Source organism: Triplophysa dalaica, chromosome 20 (assembly GCF_015846415.1).
Source record: "Triplophysa dalaica isolate WHDGS20190420 chromosome 20, ASM1584641v1, whole genome shotgun sequence".
Classification (NCBI taxonomy): Eukaryota; Metazoa; Chordata; class Actinopteri; order Cypriniformes; family Nemacheilidae; genus Triplophysa; species Triplophysa dalaica.
In genome coordinates, this window is record NC_079561.1 from 11,849,734 (window position 1) to 11,868,644 (window position 18,911).

An 18,911-nucleotide genomic window follows, 5' to 3' on the forward strand; every position below is an offset into this window, starting at 1 on the left:
TCACGACGTACAGCCTTGTGGTAAACTTTCCATGACATCTCAATATTGAGGGCCACTAAAGCACATTTCATTCACCTCAAACGCATCTTTTTTAAACTTATGACTTAGTTATTGTTCTTTCGACAGGGGATGAGCGAGAATAGATTCTTTTTCAAATTCAAACAGAAGTTTAAAACTTCAATAATTTTAGCTAGAAACAGACATAGTAAGACAATAAGCGTTATATTTATATGCTTACATATTCTCATATGATGTGACTTACATGCGTTGTACATACATAATGCATGCAGGGCCCATTATGATCAAATAAATACAAAGAAAAAATTCTGTCATTTATAAACCCGCATGTTGTTCAAAACCTGCATGACTCTTTCTTTTGGGGAATAGCAAAGAAGATATTTTGAGAAATGTCTCTGTGGTTTTAATAGGGGCCAAGGCTGTTTATTACAGTCTTCAAAATATCTTCTTTTGTGCACTGCCGAGAATAGAAAGTAAAACAGGTTTGGAACGACATGAAGATGAATAAATGATGAAAGGTTTCTGTTATTTTGGGGTGATGCTTTATGTCTGAGTAATATAAACTAATAGCTGCATAACCAACTCAAACAGGTCAGGTCAGGTCTCACCCAAAAGCTACATAAAGTGCAGAATTTATCAGATACGTGACATACTCGACATGGTTTGCTTTGAACCTACGAGCTGATAAACAGGTCAGCTGACCTCTTCATGCTGATATGACAGAGCAACGTGTTTAGTTTGTTAAAGTGACAATAGTGTGTATAGAGTGAAGTTAATTATGGAAACTGATGAAAGATAGGTAGGTTAGTTTCCATACCGAGAGGACAACCACAGCATCCTTCCTGTGTGTTTGAAACATGAATGACTTCCAATTCCCTTCTATTGGTTATAAAAGTGATTTAAAATGCAGATTCAAAGAGAAGTTTCTTAAAAGGAAATAATTGAAATGGTTAATTTTAGCAACAAATTTTCTATAAGGGCGTGCGTACACACACACTGTTCAAGCAGGTGCGGAATGTTCCAATTCCTTAAAGGGGCGATTTTTCATATAGCCACCCAGGAGAAAAACGGTTTGGTGGGTAATGTTTAAAAAGGTAATAAGGGTCAAATGGAAATACAGGAAATACAAGTATTATGGCAACAAAAAGAAGCACTTTCATACAATGGAAAAAGATACAATGCCATGTCCTATATAAAATATAGCAAATGCTATAAGTTTAACACTGTTCATCTCATTATTTGCACTATCAATTCTTAATGTAATGTGGATACTGGCTGTTACACAGCTGTTTGGCAATAAAATGTATGATCAGCAAATATCCATGTTACATGGGACTGGAAAATGACCAATTATACAAAAATACCCAAACAACTGTAATTAGATTGGGGCACCAGAAAAAATGTGAATGAAAATTTTTAAGTAAAATGAAATCTTATTTCTGTTATATCTGTAATTTGATTTTATACCGTTTTCAAAAATATATGTGAAGTCTGTCAAATAGAAAAGAAAAATTCTGTAAAATTACAGGTTTTTTTTGCAATGTAGAAAAATATGTGGCTGAGGTTGTTGAATATCAGAAAGTCACAAGAAACCAATCAAAACACTGTAGAATGTGTGAAATTAAGCAGACGGCTAAAGATAGACATCACATATCATCGACTTTTATTCCTGGTGTGAAAAAACAGACGAGATACAATCATTAAGGTTTGACTTCAGACTTCAGTGCAGATGCTTTAATACAATATTTCGCTTGTTCATATTTGCAACCACTATTTTGGCCAAAAACTAAAAATAGGACTTTTGTATCTCGTGTCCATGGAAACTTACAGAGCATCAGTTTGGTTAAATGCAATAAATTATACGATTGCGTTATAAAACAAAGAATTGCACACAATCGGACCAATTTTATAATGAAATAATTCTTCAGGCTAAATACAGCTTCTCAAAGTGCTCAGTGGGGTAAAATGATAAAACCTGATATCAATAAAACAATTTTACAAAAATGTTTAATTTGCCGTGAATTCCAAGCAAGACACGAACATTTCCTGTGATCTAGTTTTGTTCTTACGGTCTTAGGTGTGTTCCCAACAAGAACGTAAACGTCAAGCATATCTGAGCCATATATGGTAAAGAAGGCTATAGACGATGGACAGACGCGAAATGTTCCACTTCTGTGGGTTACAAAAAACATGTAGGTCATTATCTCAACATGAGGTTTTTCATAGAGATTAAAAAAAAACACAACATTAATTACCTAAAATTGTTCAGCGACAGTTGGCGATGAGCTACGATTGTGATAGTCGAAGTAGCTTCTCATTCGTGCTCTTGTTAGATTGACCAAGCAGTGCTACGTATGTAAACTTAAACCCTTACTTCTACATGATTTAGCACAACGGACAAACAAAATAAAACCTTCATAAGAATCACATGAAACTTAAAAAATGTCAAGAACAAAATGAAACTTTATAACCAAAGTTGTTGTACATGATTTCGCAATCTTTGTTGTGAAAGTGTAATTGTTAACAGTCTGTGGTTTGGTCAGCAGCCGTCTGCAGGTTAAGCAAGCGAAAAAAAGACAAAGATTAAAAGTGAGCAACGCCCACATGTTTTTTCCGATGAAGTGGTCCTTCAAAGAAATTCACTGCCTGTATGCAGCAAGGTAACGCTCTCAGACTTTGCTCTCAACAAAGCCAGAAGAACAGAGTAAAACAAGACCAGAAATGTTCTGTCTGATGCAGAGCGTGAACACATTCAGAAACATACTTAACACTTCAAAATAAACTTGAAATAACATTAAATAAATCTCTTAAATAACAACAATGAAGCAAAATAAAATCTTTATAAATATGCCACATAAAACTTTCTCATAAAACACTTTTGGGAGAGCAAAACGTATAAAAATATTTTAAAAGTTTATAAATGTACAAACATCAGACACCGTCCTCACTGTCCTAGCAGGTATTTTTTGGAGTGTTACAGACGAGCGCAGGAGATCTCAGCAGCTCGGCTCATCCATCTCTTCATCACTCCAGTCCGGCGGTGCATCTGTTCCAAAATAACGATCGCCAAAATTTCCTACCAACAAAAAAAAACGTGTTAATCTGTTTGTATAAAACGTGCTACATAAAAGCTGCAATGCGACTATGTTTTGGTAAAAAAATTATTAGTTTAGTCAAATTAGTGTTGCAAAACTCTCTCCATAACCACCTGGTTCACAACAGTAAACCTAATGATTGTAATGAGTTATCATTTGGCAAATTAAGTCAGTTTGACTTCATTGGATTTCAACCCACATAAAGATCAGTATGTAAAGTAACCTGCCATTCTTCTTACTCAAAAAGAGGAAACGTTATGGATTGCAGCTTTAACATTTACTGTCAGCGGGGTTCAGTATCTCACCTATGCCAGGGATGATGTGAAAGAGGTCGTTGACCTTCTTGTCGACTGCCGTGGTCATAATCTTGACCTGAGGGAAGGCGTAGGCCACCGAATGAACACCCATCTCCGCCATGAGCAGAGACACAAGCAGGATCTTCTCCTCCTGAACGTCATGATCCTACACACACACACACACACACACACACACATTATAAAGTGTGTACATATAAAGGACGATCCCAGTCAATTAATCTAGGGGTTCATTTCAATAAAAATTATACAAATTATAATACAAAAATGAATGTACTATGACCTATCTCTGTCTAATTTTGTCAAATATTTTTTTTAAAGTGTACTTGGTTACCATGGAGACAACCGTGTCAGTAAAAAACGTGATAAAAGTAAGAAAATCCCACATAAACAGAATATTTGTATCACTTCCAACTAAGCAGTGCTGTGTTTAATTGTACTTCACATACAATTTAAATAAAAAGTTTGCTTCTATTTTAAAATATTTTAAATGCGTAACATGCTAGGTCTGCCTTAGCAATACAAAAAAATTGACTGATCATAAAAAAATGTTCCAACTTTACATTACATTACATTCAGAAATTACATTTTTGGGTTCAGAAGACCGAATTTACACATGTAATACATTTAAATGTCATTCTCCAGACTCGCTAGTAAACAATGACAATAGTAAACAAATGCTTCTACTAGATGTTTACGACATATTTTATTTTATAAAGCCAAGCACTCATAATAAGTAAACAACGGCATAAACACAACTCGTCCACACATCGGCGTCAAACTGAACCTGTGTGAATGTGTTATGTCATGCCGTACCGTCGCAGTCAGATATTGAGGTTTCACTGTTACGCCTCCACTCAGAGAAAAACAAACTGGGCCGCTCTATATGTGGTGATTGAGTAGGCGTGTGTGCCTGTGCCACTGCACACAATGAATTCCATTAGACGACAAAGAGATGTTGTGAGAAAAACTCTTACTAGTAAAACTCTTATGGCCATCATGGCGGCAGCTCCAGTGGACACGGTGCAATCCATCAGAATCACGTGATCCTCGCCGATGTCTTTGGGTAGACGCAGGTAATGCAGCTGGACGACAATGAAGACAAATGGTGATGCATTGAAATAAAGTGACTTTAAAGGCATTGTTTGCAGTAATAATACAATGACATAATAAATAAATAAATATAATAATAAATTAATTAATAATTATATTAATAATTACCCCAAAAAGCAACATTGTTAAATAAATTCCTAATCGTGATTTTAAAATTTAGTTACACAGAATGTAATTTAACTAATAAAAAGAAAGTGTAAAATTGAAAAAATATTTTGTATTTGTATTTAGTACTTAAAAATACTACATCAAAATATTGTAAAACATATTTACAAAATAATAGTTATAGTGCGGTCAAATCGATTTATCCCGATCAATACATTTCCAAAATGTATTTGTGTTAATATTATATACGGTTTGTGTGTGTGGGATGTATATATTAATATGTATATATAATAGGGCTGCAGCTATCGATTATTTTAGTAATTGAGTATTCTACTGATTTTTCCATCGATTAATCGGGTATTTGGATAATGAATACTTTTTCTTTATTAAAGAGCAATACTAAATATACAAGAGAAAATAAGAGAGGTCTCGTAAAATAATAAATAAAATAAAAAAATATTTTCTGTATTGCTGAAATTTCATACATTAATATCTGTGAAAAGTAAACCCATTTAATACATTACATTTCCAAATTACATTCAACATGCATCATAATACAAATTTATAAGTAAGAAACATAAATACTAGAAAGGAAAAACCACTAACTTCAGCTTATGCATGATGCATGTCGTTTATCCAAATTTGTTTTAGTTTTTTTTTCTTCTATTAAATAGTAATATATTTGTCCACACAAAAAACAGAGTTAACCGGACTTTTATTTTTGGCAGTTTGTCGAAAGACGCTTATTTTTTGCATCTCTGTTTCTACACTCAAACAATAAATTATCTGTGAAATAAACTCTCAGACAACTCTGGAGATGAAGTTTGTGTGTTCTTGTCCTCATAAAGCGCAGACGCAGACAAATTCATGAGCATCACGCGTATAGCACTTAAACTGTGCAGTTCATTCACTAATAGCTAGATGGCATGTGTAAATAACAGGATTCGTCATCCACAACTCCGCATCTAGTTTTATGTACTCAATGCTGCCGGAAAACAAGTTTCACTCGCAAAATATACTTAAACTAAGTTAAATAGCAGTTCGACATTTCAATAAGTTCTCACTTATTTTAAGTTATTCATTAGCATGAGAAAAACACGTGTAAATAGATCAAAATGCATCTCTGTGAGACTTGAGAGCCCTGTTACATGTATAGAGTTTAGCGGGCTGTGCGTTATTAATAACGGTCTGTGGGGAAACGCAGTTCTCCGTGTGTACTCTTGTTAAATGGATTAAACAAAGCTTTAATGATTTTTTGTATTCGAATTACTCGAGGAATCGTTTCAGCCCTAATATATAAATACACAAAAAAGCATGTATATATTTAAGGATTATGAGTAATGTTATTTACATTATGTAAAAATATCAATATAGTATACATTTAAATATAAATGTATGCATATATTTATGCCAAAATTTTTGTTGTATAAACACACATGTACAGTATGTGTGTGCATTTATGTAAATATAAATACACACACCACGCACATATTTTATATAATTACAGACATTATTGTGTAATGGATTTGTTGATTATAAAAGTACCAAAAAGAAAATCCTAACTGTGATGTTGCAGTATAATGGAAAGTATGGAAAATATAGTATGTAGTATCTACATTATATGGAAAAGTAATGCAAATATCGACTAAAAATACCAAAATATAAACTATAAATTGCTCAAATTAAAACAAATTAATTAAAAAAGACTACATCAAGTAAATGTCTTTAAAGTGATGGTATAAAAAATCTTTAGCTGAGATTTAAATCTCCAAAAATCTTGAATCCAATTTGTCCATTTTAAAACGTAGAAACATTAAAAGGGGGCGGTACCTCTGGCTCTCCAGTGTCCTGATTGGTCTGAATGAGGATTTTGCCGATGCGAACATCTTTGCACACAGCTCTAAGCGCGGGCTCCATGGTTTCTCCCGCCCTGAGAATGGACACGCCTGTAATCTGTTTGAAACACACAGAATGGCATGGGCCGGCAAAAGAGAATATTTTTGAAGAAATGTGACTTCCTTTTAGCACTAAACTGTCCTTATTCACTTTGGTTCATGCATTTCAACGATCGTATCCCAAGATTTAAGATAAGATTGATCCAACACGTAGCGACAATTCACATCACGGCAAAAAATGCACAAACAACAGATCTAAAGTCTTCTTACCCTCTTCCCATGAAAGGTTCTGCCCTCGTAATCCTCACCCTGTGGGGTCTGAACAAAATGGACCTGATAGACAAAATAAAACACACAGCTTTTATGTCAAAGCCAAACTGTTTGTGAGCGAGCAAATCAGATGTAGTCAAACTGATCTTCCTCTCTGATTAAAACCCACGCTAAACGATCACCTTTCAGCTCTGTTTTAAGTGTAAAGGTCATTGTGCTGTCGCTCATGATGAGACTAAATCTCTCGTTGTGTTTGTTAGTCTGAATTTCCATTGCGGCGGACACGTGAGCCAAGTTTCTATGTCAATGACGAGGCCTTCATGCATACGTGTAAGTCACAGACTGGATCTAAAGATTTCCCAGCAGTCCCTGTTACTTCTGTCTATCACTGCATCTCTGTTATCAATTTCTCACCTGAGATGGAAGGAACGAAAGCGCTCTCTCTATCAGTAGCCGCATTAACCTCTTGGAGTAAAAGATGAACTCATCTCGACTGGTCTCTTTATTCCTGTAACACATTCATATTGGAAAGTCAATTACAGACAAGGAAATGTTGTGTCATTTATTTCCGGTCTATTAGCTTTTTTGGTGTCTACTGTATGCCAGTGTACTTACAAAGTGGACAAAACGAACTGTAGCAGATACACACATGTAATATATTTACAGCCTTTCCCTTCCAGCAAAACAAACCACAAATCTCACGAAATCTTGGTTTCAGGATGTCGAAGACTTAACATTATCTAAAAACAATAATATCAACTAATTTTATTCATTTAAAGAATGTATAACATATTTAAGAAAAAATATTCAAAGCCTCCTGACAGTAACAACATTTTCTTAAGAAAGGCCTTAAAAATTCTCATTACCGTAACCATTTAAAACTGTCAATCCCATAGCATGTTAAAAAAAAAACAGAAGCCATGATGCCTAAGCAAGTTTTACATAAATAATAAGACATGAACGAAGTATATTTTAATAGAAAGTTATGCATCCAACTTTTTTAATTCAGAAATTTATTTGTTTCGGTAATGAGAATAAAAAAGTTGTGTACACACCGCGACAAGAGAATATCACGCTTTTAACTGTAGAAATATAAAGTAATCTGTTAACCGTTTGGAAAGTACTGGCAGATGTGTTTCTTCACATAAAAATCTAGATTTATGTAAATATCTTTGTGTGTGTAAACAGTCCTTTAAAAATGTTACGAAGGGTGACAATGTCATTCATGTGCACTGATTTCTTCCACTATTCTTTTTTATAATACACAAATGTTCTGTCAATGATTTTTGTAATTTGAAGACATCTAGTAGGACATCCGATTTTTTTCAGAATATTTCCATTTTACTTTTTAAATAACAACATATATTGCACTCAAAAAAGTTTGACGCGCTAAGGTAATAAGAAATTCGGCAGAAAAAGCAATAAATTACACAAATAATTAATTTATATGTTACAATTATGCTTCGTCCAAGGTAGAGAACACAATTATGTCTATTATGACCATTTTGTGTGGTACAAAATTATACATTTTATAACAATACAATCTTTACTGCCATGATGTTTCAGTGCCTACGTGAGAATGACCGAAATATTGATGACTCTTCTTGTTCCAAGAGACATTTACAAACTTTTGTTCAATAAAAATCTCTCAGGTAGCAAACATCAATCATCATGGTATAGAATACCAAATGGGTGATACATTTTTAAAGCCAACCTGGGAGTTAGCATCACACAAGCTTCTGAAAGCCAACGAGATCTTTCATTTTGAACAAAATAAATGATTCTATGCTCCTTTTGAGAATCTTCGCCCAGGTTATATCAGTTTTCTATGGTTTAAGATGCATGATGTCCCAGACCGGTAAAAATGATAACAAACATGTGTTAACCACAGATCTTCTTTCAGTTAACTCCCTGGAGTCGACAGAAAGCGACTTCCACTAGTCCGCTAATTTTGGTCATACAAATAAGATCAAAATATCATTTGAAACTGTGAAATGTCTACTTTTACTTGTGTACTCTCATAATAACAAAAAGAATAACAGGGTGCGTGTTCAGCCGTCTCTGTTTCCCCAAAGATCTCTCTGCAACGCGTAACTAAAATGAACTGAATCTTAGCGAATACTTGCCGCACAGACATGAGAGATTTGTCTTTAGAAAGTTTGACGTGTCTGATTACAAATGATCCATTTCAAATCGAAAATAAATATTCTGTGATTTTGTGATAAGCATGAGAGTAAAGACTCCTGTCTCAACTCCCTGTGCCTCATTTATGATAATAATTCAACATTCGTATGCTCATCGTACAAATGATTGTACCTTCATAAATGTGGCGGCTAAAAACAGTTTTAATTTACCTATCATGTCCCTATAAATTAATAGTGTAGAGGCCTCGCCCCTAGATTTTGTGACATGGAGAACCGTAATACAGGCAAAAAAGGAACTTTTTAGATTTAGAAAAAGTTGGGAAAGAGATCACTGCTACGGTTAACAGCGTTGGTGTAATGAACTGAATTTTGTATTTTTTTTGTATTTTTATTGGATATTTACGTTTTATGTTTATTGTTGTTTTATATTACTTTGATTGTATAACACATTTAAATTTAAACAAAATAAATCTGACTTCAGGCTTGAAAAACTTTGTTCAAGATACATATATGTGTTAATGTAAAAAACTAATTTAGATCTAAATTACTGATCATTTTTGCGGCTACGTTTGCGCTACGTTTTTGTTCAGGAAATGTTCCCCAGAGCGGGTCTGACATGTAGAATAAGGTGTTCTAAAAAGGAAGACACCTTAAACATTCTGGGAGGGGGACCCGAGGAACAGGTTGGAGAACGACTGGCATAGATTGTGCTGAATACAGTGATGTGGGATGTAAGCCATTAGTATTTTTATAAATGACTGAAAAAAGCACAAATATCAAGGCAGGTCCCAAAAACACCCTCAGACCCCAAAGGGTTACACCATAAATCTGTTCAAGACGAGCCATTATTGTAAAATGATGGAACTGGAAGTGCTAAAAGTGAACTAAAAAATACATCATCCCTGCTGTAGTCTATAGAGACTTAAACTAACTCTACTGGCCAATTGGACCATGACTTCCTCTGTCCATAGAAAACACATCAACAAAGGAATAAAAATTGCTGATATCAAATAATGTTTTGCTCTTGGCAACTCACCGAGAATGTGTTAATCCCATTTCTATTATCTTGATCGAGACCCTCGCTGTAAATTTTTGAAAACAATGAGTGCAGAACGGTGTGAATAAATTCCTAGAGACACCGCAAACACTGACAACGTTCCGATTAACATGGTGTATGTACTCTACTTAGTGGCCATTTTCCATTATTGAAGTTTGCGCATAGTTTAGATTCAGATCACATTCATCGTACAGTCGTAGCCTAGTTTTGGTTCACAACGCAAACAATCTTTGTTTGGAGAAAGATATGCCTGTAAGTATATTAACTCTCTGTAATCGTTCATATTATGTGTTAAGGGAAGTTGAACTGTGATCGATATAATGATAATAAAAGAAAGTCCTATCGCATCACATGTACACCCATTTACAGATCGCACTGCACGCGTTTATATGTAGGCTATACCAAACAAATTAATGTGCAGTTTGTAATTTCATATCTTGTTTATTGTATGCCAGTTTTTCACGCAAGTAAACATTCTGGAAAGGATAAACTGCTTTGTGTGTTTGTTTGCTTGCAATCTAACTTCTTCAGAGTAACGCAGTTGCGAGGACAGTACAGTCAAAGTTATTTTAGTGGTGGAGTGATACAAACGGTCAGTAAAGCGGTTCAACAGTCAGTTCCCGTGATGATCCTGGTAGAATATCTCACGGCTATCAGCCAATCAGATTCGAGAACCAGAGAGAACTGATGTATAAAACATTATAACCGGTAATGCACACTGTCAGGATCCTGTCCTTCCTGTCCTGAGTTTTCGAGCCTTGTGGATAGGGTCATGACAGTACCATGTCTTGTGTGTGTTTTGTCTTGTTTGGACCAAGTGTCGGTATGTTTTGAGATTTCGGCGTGTTAAGTCTTGTCACCTGCCCGTCTCTGTTCCTGTGCAAGTATCCTCTTTAGTGCTTCCCTATTTAATGTTCCCCTCATTCTCATGTTTCTTGTCGATTCATTGTTACTCGTTGCTTTGTTCTTTGTACGTGCGTTTTACTCACCCTTGTCCGATTCCTGTGGATAACGTTTTCTTGTGGACTTTCCCTTTTCCGTGTTGGACTTATTATTTTGGATTATTCATCGTGTTTGTTTTATCCCTCAAGTGGGAAGTTATTGGTTTGAAGTTTATATTATTCATCGTGTTTTTCCCCCATCGAGGGTGTTTGTTTGTTTTATTAATAAAAGTATTTTTGTTACCCCCTAAACTGCCTTCATTTTGGTTTTTGTCTCACCCCGTTCTGTGACCTCACAGTTTGCGAAACTGCTTTGCATGCGTCGCATATGTTCCCTACTCACTTATAATGGCAGAGCACTTGATTTAGAAACTTTGGAGAGAGATGTCATCATATAGCCATTTGGATGAATCTTGGCGAACGGAGTGATTCAGGAAATCCGTATTTCTCCATATCTCGCAGGAGCCTTCGCGTTGTGTCCCTTTCCCACAGTGACTTTCAAGTGTGCAGATCCACTGTTTGATACACACCCTTCCTGCCGCACACGTTCGCCCTCCTCCATGATTAAATTAAATTTGCGGCAGATGTCTTGAAATCTTTGTGACGCAAGTTTTCTATGCGTGATTTTTACACGTCAAGACTTTGGTTTCCTTTTGACCGGATTGGTTTTGATGCAACATATTAGCAGATTTAGATCAAGACTAGTCTACCTTCCGGTCTCTCTCGTAAAACCAACACGGGAGTGACATAAACTGCAATTCATTGATTGGCCGCTGGAGACCGGCTCTAAAACAGAGCAGAATCTCATTGAGCCCTGGTGCTGGACGATATGCCCAAAATCTACATTGAAATACATTTCTTCATTTTGGCCTAAATGATATATCTCTCATAACGACACGAAAAAAGCAAAATGTAAGATACAAGTTAGGGGGGCCCTTTGATATGAACACAAAAAGCTGATCAAAATCATTCATTTGGGCTTAAAAGTTGCTCTTCAAAAACCTATGGATGACGTCAACGACACTACGTCCATGTTTTATCCAGTCTATGGACACAGATCATTCACAGACTCTTTGTTGTTTATTGAACACAATGCAACATGCTGAAAAAAAGGAGTGTGTGAGTCTGACCTGATGATGGTGTGCATGCCGCGGACCTGCGGTGTGCTCTCCAGAACACTGAGGGTCTGAGGTAGGGGCTGAGCCTGATGGGCAGAAGCTAGAGCCGCCCTGTTACCATCGCCACCATTGAAAGAGACAGACAGATGGGTTTTCAGCACCCCAGTATGTATTGAGAACATAACACGTGTATTTATAACACAGACACATGCTTACACACGGTTTACTATAGTCATGAAAACATTGAGTAAATGGAATGTTCAGGGAAAGCGTGAAGCAGAGACTCATGGACAATCTTTATCTGAAAACATCTCTACATGAAAGACTGTCCATCTAAGAGCTTGTTTAGTCAACAGTTAAAAACTGCTTTACAGTAGCTCCGAAAACAATATACAGACTTAAGTCAAACTTACATGTCTGAATAAATACATGAAAACTAAAAGCAATGATATTCTTGATATTACATTAAGTGTGTCTCATTTTTAGAGCCACTTAAGGTAATAAATTAAACATAGACACAGTGGCAAAAAAATATATAATAATAAATACAATTTTGTGTTCTACAAGCTCTGCGATGGTCAGACTTTAGGAGATCCCATGATTCAATTAAGGGCTGGTAAATGATTAATCGCGATTAATCGCATCCAGAATAAAAGTTTGTGTCAACATAATATATGTCTGTGCATATATATTTTGTATTTATAAGCATTTATATATATTTTGTATTTATAAGCATTTATATATATATATATATATATATATATATATGCATATATATATTTGGAAAATATTGGCATGCATGAAGTTAAATAAATTATTATAAATAAATAATAATATTATAATCATTTGTAATAATAATAATAATATTATAATAATAATTCATGAATTAAAAATATTATTATTAAATAAACATTTATTGATTTTGTATTTTCTATGTACATGTATGTATATTAAAAATACAAAATTAATATGCACAGTACACAGACATATATTATGCAAACACTTTTATTCTGGATGCGATTTATAGCAATTAATCGTTTAATTGTGAATCCTTAAGCAGTGAAGTCAAAACCCCCGTCAATACAAATTGCTCTCAGTGTAAACAAACACATGCAGGACATTAATGTCCATGTGTTTTACATTTAACAGACAGCTATTTAAATTCCTTCAAGCATATTTATAAAGCCCACCAAAATCTACTTTTGGATTGTAAGGCAACAGCAAACAAACAAAAAGAAAAACGTAAGCAAATCTCCTCACATATCCCAGCGGAGTTTTCTCTGTGGGGGACGTGACAGACAAACAAACAAACACAAACAGAGAAACATACAGTGACAACAGGAAGAGAGGGAGAAAAGAAGAGCGTCACACCATCAGGTGGAGGAGGATGAGGTGGTCACATGATTCTAAGAGTGGAACAAGAGCACTTAACACACATACATCAGTGCTGAGGACATTCAGTCTGATTCTAAAACGTCCTAAAGGACCTTTATACGACTGGTTTCATATGTGAAACACAAAAGAAGATATTTTGAGAAATGTCTCTGTGGTTTTGTGTCCATACAGTGGAAGTCAATGAGGTTCAATGTTCTTTGGTTACTAACGTTCTTCAAAATATTTTCAATTGTGTTTCGGACACTATTCATTTTCATTGTATAGCAAAGAGCAGTTCAGCAACTTATCTTTCGTGTTTCATAGCTGAAAGCCACATGGATTTGAACAACATGGGTGTGAGTAGTCATTTTTGGGTGAACTGTCCCTGTCAGTGTTATGGTAAATCCATGCCTTTGGTCTGATTTATTTAACTGTGTTAGTTTGGTGTCAGTCCTGATGTAGCTGTCATCCTCTCATTAACTGACGCAAAGGTCGACTACATCCTGTCAAAGGTCTGTACTTCCTCATCTCTCTCACTCTCTCTCTCATCCGCTGCTGTCTGCAGCCCAACGGAAAAATGAAACTCTTTGTAGTAGACAAAGAAACGTCAGTGCGTGCGAGACGCCGTGTTTAACTATAGCTACAGAGACAACCGTGAGTGAGAGAGAGGGGGGGGGGGGGGGGGGAGTAAGAATTAACAGAAAGCGAAAGAGAGCGAGAGAGAGAGAGAGAGAGGTCAGGATAAGGAAGGCAGTGGAGTATTTTTAGACACAGAATGCAAGGGGAGTGTCTGATGAATGGAAACCTCCTGTGGCACATAGCATTCATCTTCCTCTATTAACCCTCATTATATTATGAGACATCAATCCCATGATGCTTTACTCATTAATGGACTAAACACTGATGGGTGCTTTGTAGCACTACAGCGGTGAAACATTTGTGTTTGTGTGGGTCCGATAATAAACATACAATGCGTTTTAGGAAAAAATGAAGATTTTAGAAATATTTGTATGACAATCGAAGCAGAAACTAAATCTTAAATATTCTTAAAGTAAGCTTATTTTTTTGTTAAATATATCGACATCTATGCATAATATAAATATATTACGTTATTTCTTTTATTGCATTGTATATGTCAACTTAATGTTTCAAATAAAAAAATTAACTGCATGAGACCGAATGTTTTTTTTTTTTTTATAATGACTATTTGTTCCAACAGGACAGACGTCAGTGAAGACAGAGACGTCGCCCTCTTTTGGTCACTACAGGAAGTGCAGCGGGCCTCAGGAGGAAGATGCTTACATGTCATAAAAGTTGACAGTTTAATGACACAGTAGTTGCCCCATGCACTGATCTAACGCCAGATTTCTTGTTCCTCAATTGAATCATCAACTCAGATTACTGGAGCTGATTCCAGATCAGCACTGAGGGGAAACTTCTGCCCAGTGAAGACAGTGACAGGAAGTGAGAGAGTGATGAGCCGGGCTACTCTACCTGACGCTGAGTTCACGCTGTGTCACCGGTGGGAGGAGCAGGACAGAGAAATGGATGGCAGGGGGAGAGAATAATCCAGTGCAGTGAGGAGGCAAAGCCAAACCAAACGTGTCACACCAGCATTACAGAAAATGAAAAGGCCCAGATGGAATCTGCTGAATTTCTCTCTTTTTTTATTATTTCTAATATAGTCAAATTAGATTACACAAGTTTTTCTCGAATTTAAAAACAGATAGAATGGAATTGAACCGAACTCTCTCATGCTATTAATATATTTACATATGTTTTCGATTGACACTCCAAACGGCAGAAAGCGTTAGTAAATGAACCCAAATTTCCATGCAAGAAGTTCTTCAGAAATATCTGTATTTCTGCACGTGCAAATTCCCTGTGGGCCTAAAAATGAATGACATCATCTGCCTTTCAATATTGTAGTAAGTGCTACAGAACCACATGACACTCAAATATTAGTCAACTACGAAGCATTCCCAAATGCACTCGACCATAAATAATATACTTCTTCTGATTGATGATAATCTCCAATAAATCACAGAAAAGGCATTTAAGAGGAAATGCATTAACATAGTAAACAGTATAACTCTACAAAAATATTCCTACTTTTTAAATATCAATATATATGGACATTTAGATAATCTTTTCTTTTCAATATTTTATAATGAAAACATCTTCAAGATACTAAAGTGACTTCTTAATTCAGTCTATGTGTCCATTAATCAAGCCAAAAGGGGGCGATATTGATCCTCTGAAAAACATCACAGAGCCCTAAACGTTATAGTATATTGGGCCTTTCTTCCATATCCATTTTTTACTTATAGTTTTACGTAATCTGCTAAATATTTAAATGCTCATTAATATTCACTTAATTATTATTATTGTCTTTACCTCCTCCAGCTGACTGTGTACGTGCTGTACTATTAGATCAATGGCCACCATGTTGCCGCCACCTAAAGTATGAGGGATATAAAAACAAAAGAAAACACTTTGTGTGCAGTTTGTGAACTGTATCAATATCGTATACTGAAATAATGCTGCTAGACAAATAATCCAGATTAAGTATCAGATATATATTTTTATCATAAATTATCCTTAAGTATTATATTCAAGTACACAAAGTGATGAATGACACCTCTTGATACATATACAAAAAAATACTATTTATTGCTTTGATCATAGCAGACAATTAAACACAAGAGCGCTACATTGTGTACTATTCAGTAAATTAGTAGCACAAGTCTACACAATGTGCATTATGCAAACCTCCCTCACCTCGAGGCACCACGATGTCTGCCAGTCTCATGGTGGGTTCGATGTATTGTTCAAAAGCTGGCTTCACAAACTTGTTGTACTGTTTGATGACCCCTTCGATGTCCCGCCCTCGTTCCGTGATGTCCCTCCTCAGCCTCCGTACCAGCCGGATGTCAGAATCCGTGTCCACAAAGATTTTCATGTCCAACAGCTAAAAACACAGATAGATGATGACCCAAACCAGACTTGAGAAGTAGGGCAGTTTAGGTCTGATTAACTGCATACTATACCTCTGTGCAGTGTGTAGTGTGCATGTTACTTTTGTATTTATAAACACATACATGCTTTTATTTAAGAAAAATATAAACATTTATAAACGTGTCTTTATAATTTAAATATGTAAATATAAATAAATACATTGAAATATTTCCAAAATCTATATAGAAACATGTACGTGTATGTGTTTATAAACACAAGATGAATATGCGTAGTATACAGACGTATGATGTAAACACAAACGTTGATTCTCGATGAAATAAATGGTTTGACAGTCCTATTGAGAAGATGCATCCAAAAATATATATAAACGGGAATTATTTAACATGGGATAGATTGTGATTTTTACCTTCAGCAGCTCTTTATCTGCAAAAGCCATGATTCCCTCAAATATAATGACACTCGCCCCATAGACTGTTTTCTAAACAGAGATAAAGCCACAAAGATTATTCAAATCAGGGAGCAACAATACATTTCTTTACTCAAAATGCAAACCCATCTGATGTAAATGAGCTCATGTGTGAACACCATCATTCAGGCCCTCACCCATTCTTTCTGTCGTCCGTGTTTGGTGAAGTCATACACTGGGATCTTCACGCTCTTCCCCTGCTTGAGTTTGCGGAGCGTGTGTGCCAGCAGACAGAAATCAAAGGCGTCTGGATGGTCAAAGTTGTAATCGTTTTTGGCGGCCAGCAGCTGCTGTTCGGCCGTCAGGACCTGCAGGACAGACATGGGAACAGAGAGGGTCCGGGTTACACCTCTGACTTCTGCGCAGCTCAAATATCTGCCAGTACCACATCCTGGTGGTTAAAGATCAAGGCTGCAGGTTCGAAACCGCCCAGCAAACCTTGAGTTATTTCCATTGTGTCAAGAGTAACTTTAGGTTCGATCTCAAGGACTGTCAATAATATTGCAGTATATCACAAGCTTCAAATAGGTGAGATAACTAGATTTCTTGGTTAAGTAACCATTTCAATACATGCCTTTAGTTAACTTTAGCTATAGAGACAGAGCGCATTTAGGCCTCAGCCACACCAGGGGAAAACATTCCCTACCCTCTTGAGTAGAGATGGGTACCGAGAACCGGTACTTTTTTGGACCGGTACATAATTGGGTCGATACCAGAGTATAGATAAGCTTCATGACAAACAATACTGACAAATAGATACTTGCGTTGTTTTATCTCTGTGAATTCGGGTGTTAAAATGAGGATTTAGACGCTGCTTGACGTATGTGTGATATCTATGGTCATGTGATTTCCGTGATGTATTTGTTATACGCTTGTTTTGCGTGTTTAAGAGTGAAAGCGTGGCATGGTTGTGATGTGGAGCTATCAGCACCAGCGTTTCACAACGAGGAAGCTTCCGTCAAACACCTCTTTGCGGCAACCCGTCAAAATAAAAGTCCTTTATTTTAGTACAACTTATAACATTGTTTTGAATAATACGGCCACAGAGTATATTAAATATCTTTAGTAAATTGAAGTAAATGTGCTAGTAAAAATATAAAAAAATAGTACATATAATTAAAATCTTGCTTAGAAAATAGTGCTTAAATGTATGTAGACCTATAACCAGAATGGTAAAAAGAAATACGGTGTAGCAGCCAAATAACCATAGTGATGTAAACTAAATATGTTGAATCACATTATAATGTCCTCCTGTGCAAATGCTAAGTGCCGTAAGTGATACGCTAAGCATTTTGTTATATGGCAGTTTTTGTTGTTAGTCAGAAGCATTTGTAAACTTCTGATATTGTACGGCGCGTGCAAGAGTGGGGGTGGGTAGGCTGAACTCAAGCACATTGCCAACAAAACACAGACATCAGTTTCACTCACCGCATGCGGTTCATGTCTGGCATCTTTTAACGCTGGGACGGCTCCATATATCAGTTTAAAACAATCTCCAAATCCAGCGTTATATTCACCGTTTATATAACGTTCTTCACCCAAATGCAGTAGAGAAACAAACACCTGAACTTCACGAACGTATGCTCTCTCTTTCTCTCCTGCACACAAGTGAAACTGACATCTGCACATGCTCCTTCTCCTGCTCTCCTTGCTGCCACGTGGACATGCCGCGTGCTTTTCTGGGAGAATTGTCCAACAAGGGACTAAGAAAAATAGCTATGAAACACTTTGTTCGAACAAAAACATTCCGAAAATGTACGATTGCTGGGGGAGTGTATCGAGAACAAAAATACTACGAAATACGCCCAACTCGTTTTTTGACAAGTTGATCTTGAGAAGACAGCACGTTTGACATTGTAAAGAAGTCAGAAGGCATGACACATCATTGCAGCACCCCTTTAAGGCCAAAAAAACACACATGGACAGAATCTTCAGTCGATCAGTCTTCATTTAGGCAGTGGATATACTGTATACCGTTTAGTTTGTTAAAAGTTTTACATGATTCTTGTCAACCTGAATGTA

The 18,911-nt window shown here is 36.1% G+C and overlaps 1 protein-coding gene across 4 annotated transcripts in view; it reads right to left on the reverse strand.

Moving 5' to 3' along the window:
* Positions 1-1,658: 1,658 nt before the first annotated feature.
* The window catches only part of uckl1b (uridine-cytidine kinase 1-like 1b), a 30,473-nt gene continuing 13,220 nt past the window's right edge, over positions 1,659-18,911 (reverse strand). For 2 of the 4 annotated variants that reach the window (XM_056732973.1, XM_056732975.1), the window contains exons 4-15: positions 17,027-17,197; positions 16,830-16,901; positions 16,226-16,415; positions 15,842-15,903; positions 13,331-13,350; positions 12,083-12,181; positions 7,225-7,318; positions 6,811-6,873; positions 6,476-6,598; positions 4,405-4,512; positions 3,419-3,575; positions 1,659-3,094 (exon numbers count right to left, since the gene is read on the reverse strand). In XM_056732973.1, coding sequence (XP_056588951.1) covers positions 3,015-3,094; positions 3,419-3,575; positions 4,405-4,512; positions 6,476-6,598; positions 6,811-6,873; positions 7,225-7,318; positions 12,083-12,181; positions 13,331-13,350; positions 15,842-15,903; positions 16,226-16,415; positions 16,830-16,901; positions 17,027-17,197 — 1,239 coding nt within the window. In that variant the 3' untranslated portion in view covers positions 1,659-3,014. Of the gene's footprint in view, positions 3,095-3,418; positions 3,576-4,404; positions 4,513-6,475; positions 6,599-6,810; positions 6,874-7,224; positions 7,319-12,082; positions 12,182-13,330; positions 13,351-14,938; positions 14,956-15,841; positions 15,904-16,225; positions 16,416-16,829; positions 16,902-17,026; positions 17,198-18,911 lie in introns of all 4 variants that reach the window. The other 2 variants (XM_056732974.1, XM_056732977.1) reach the window with 1 other exon arrangement.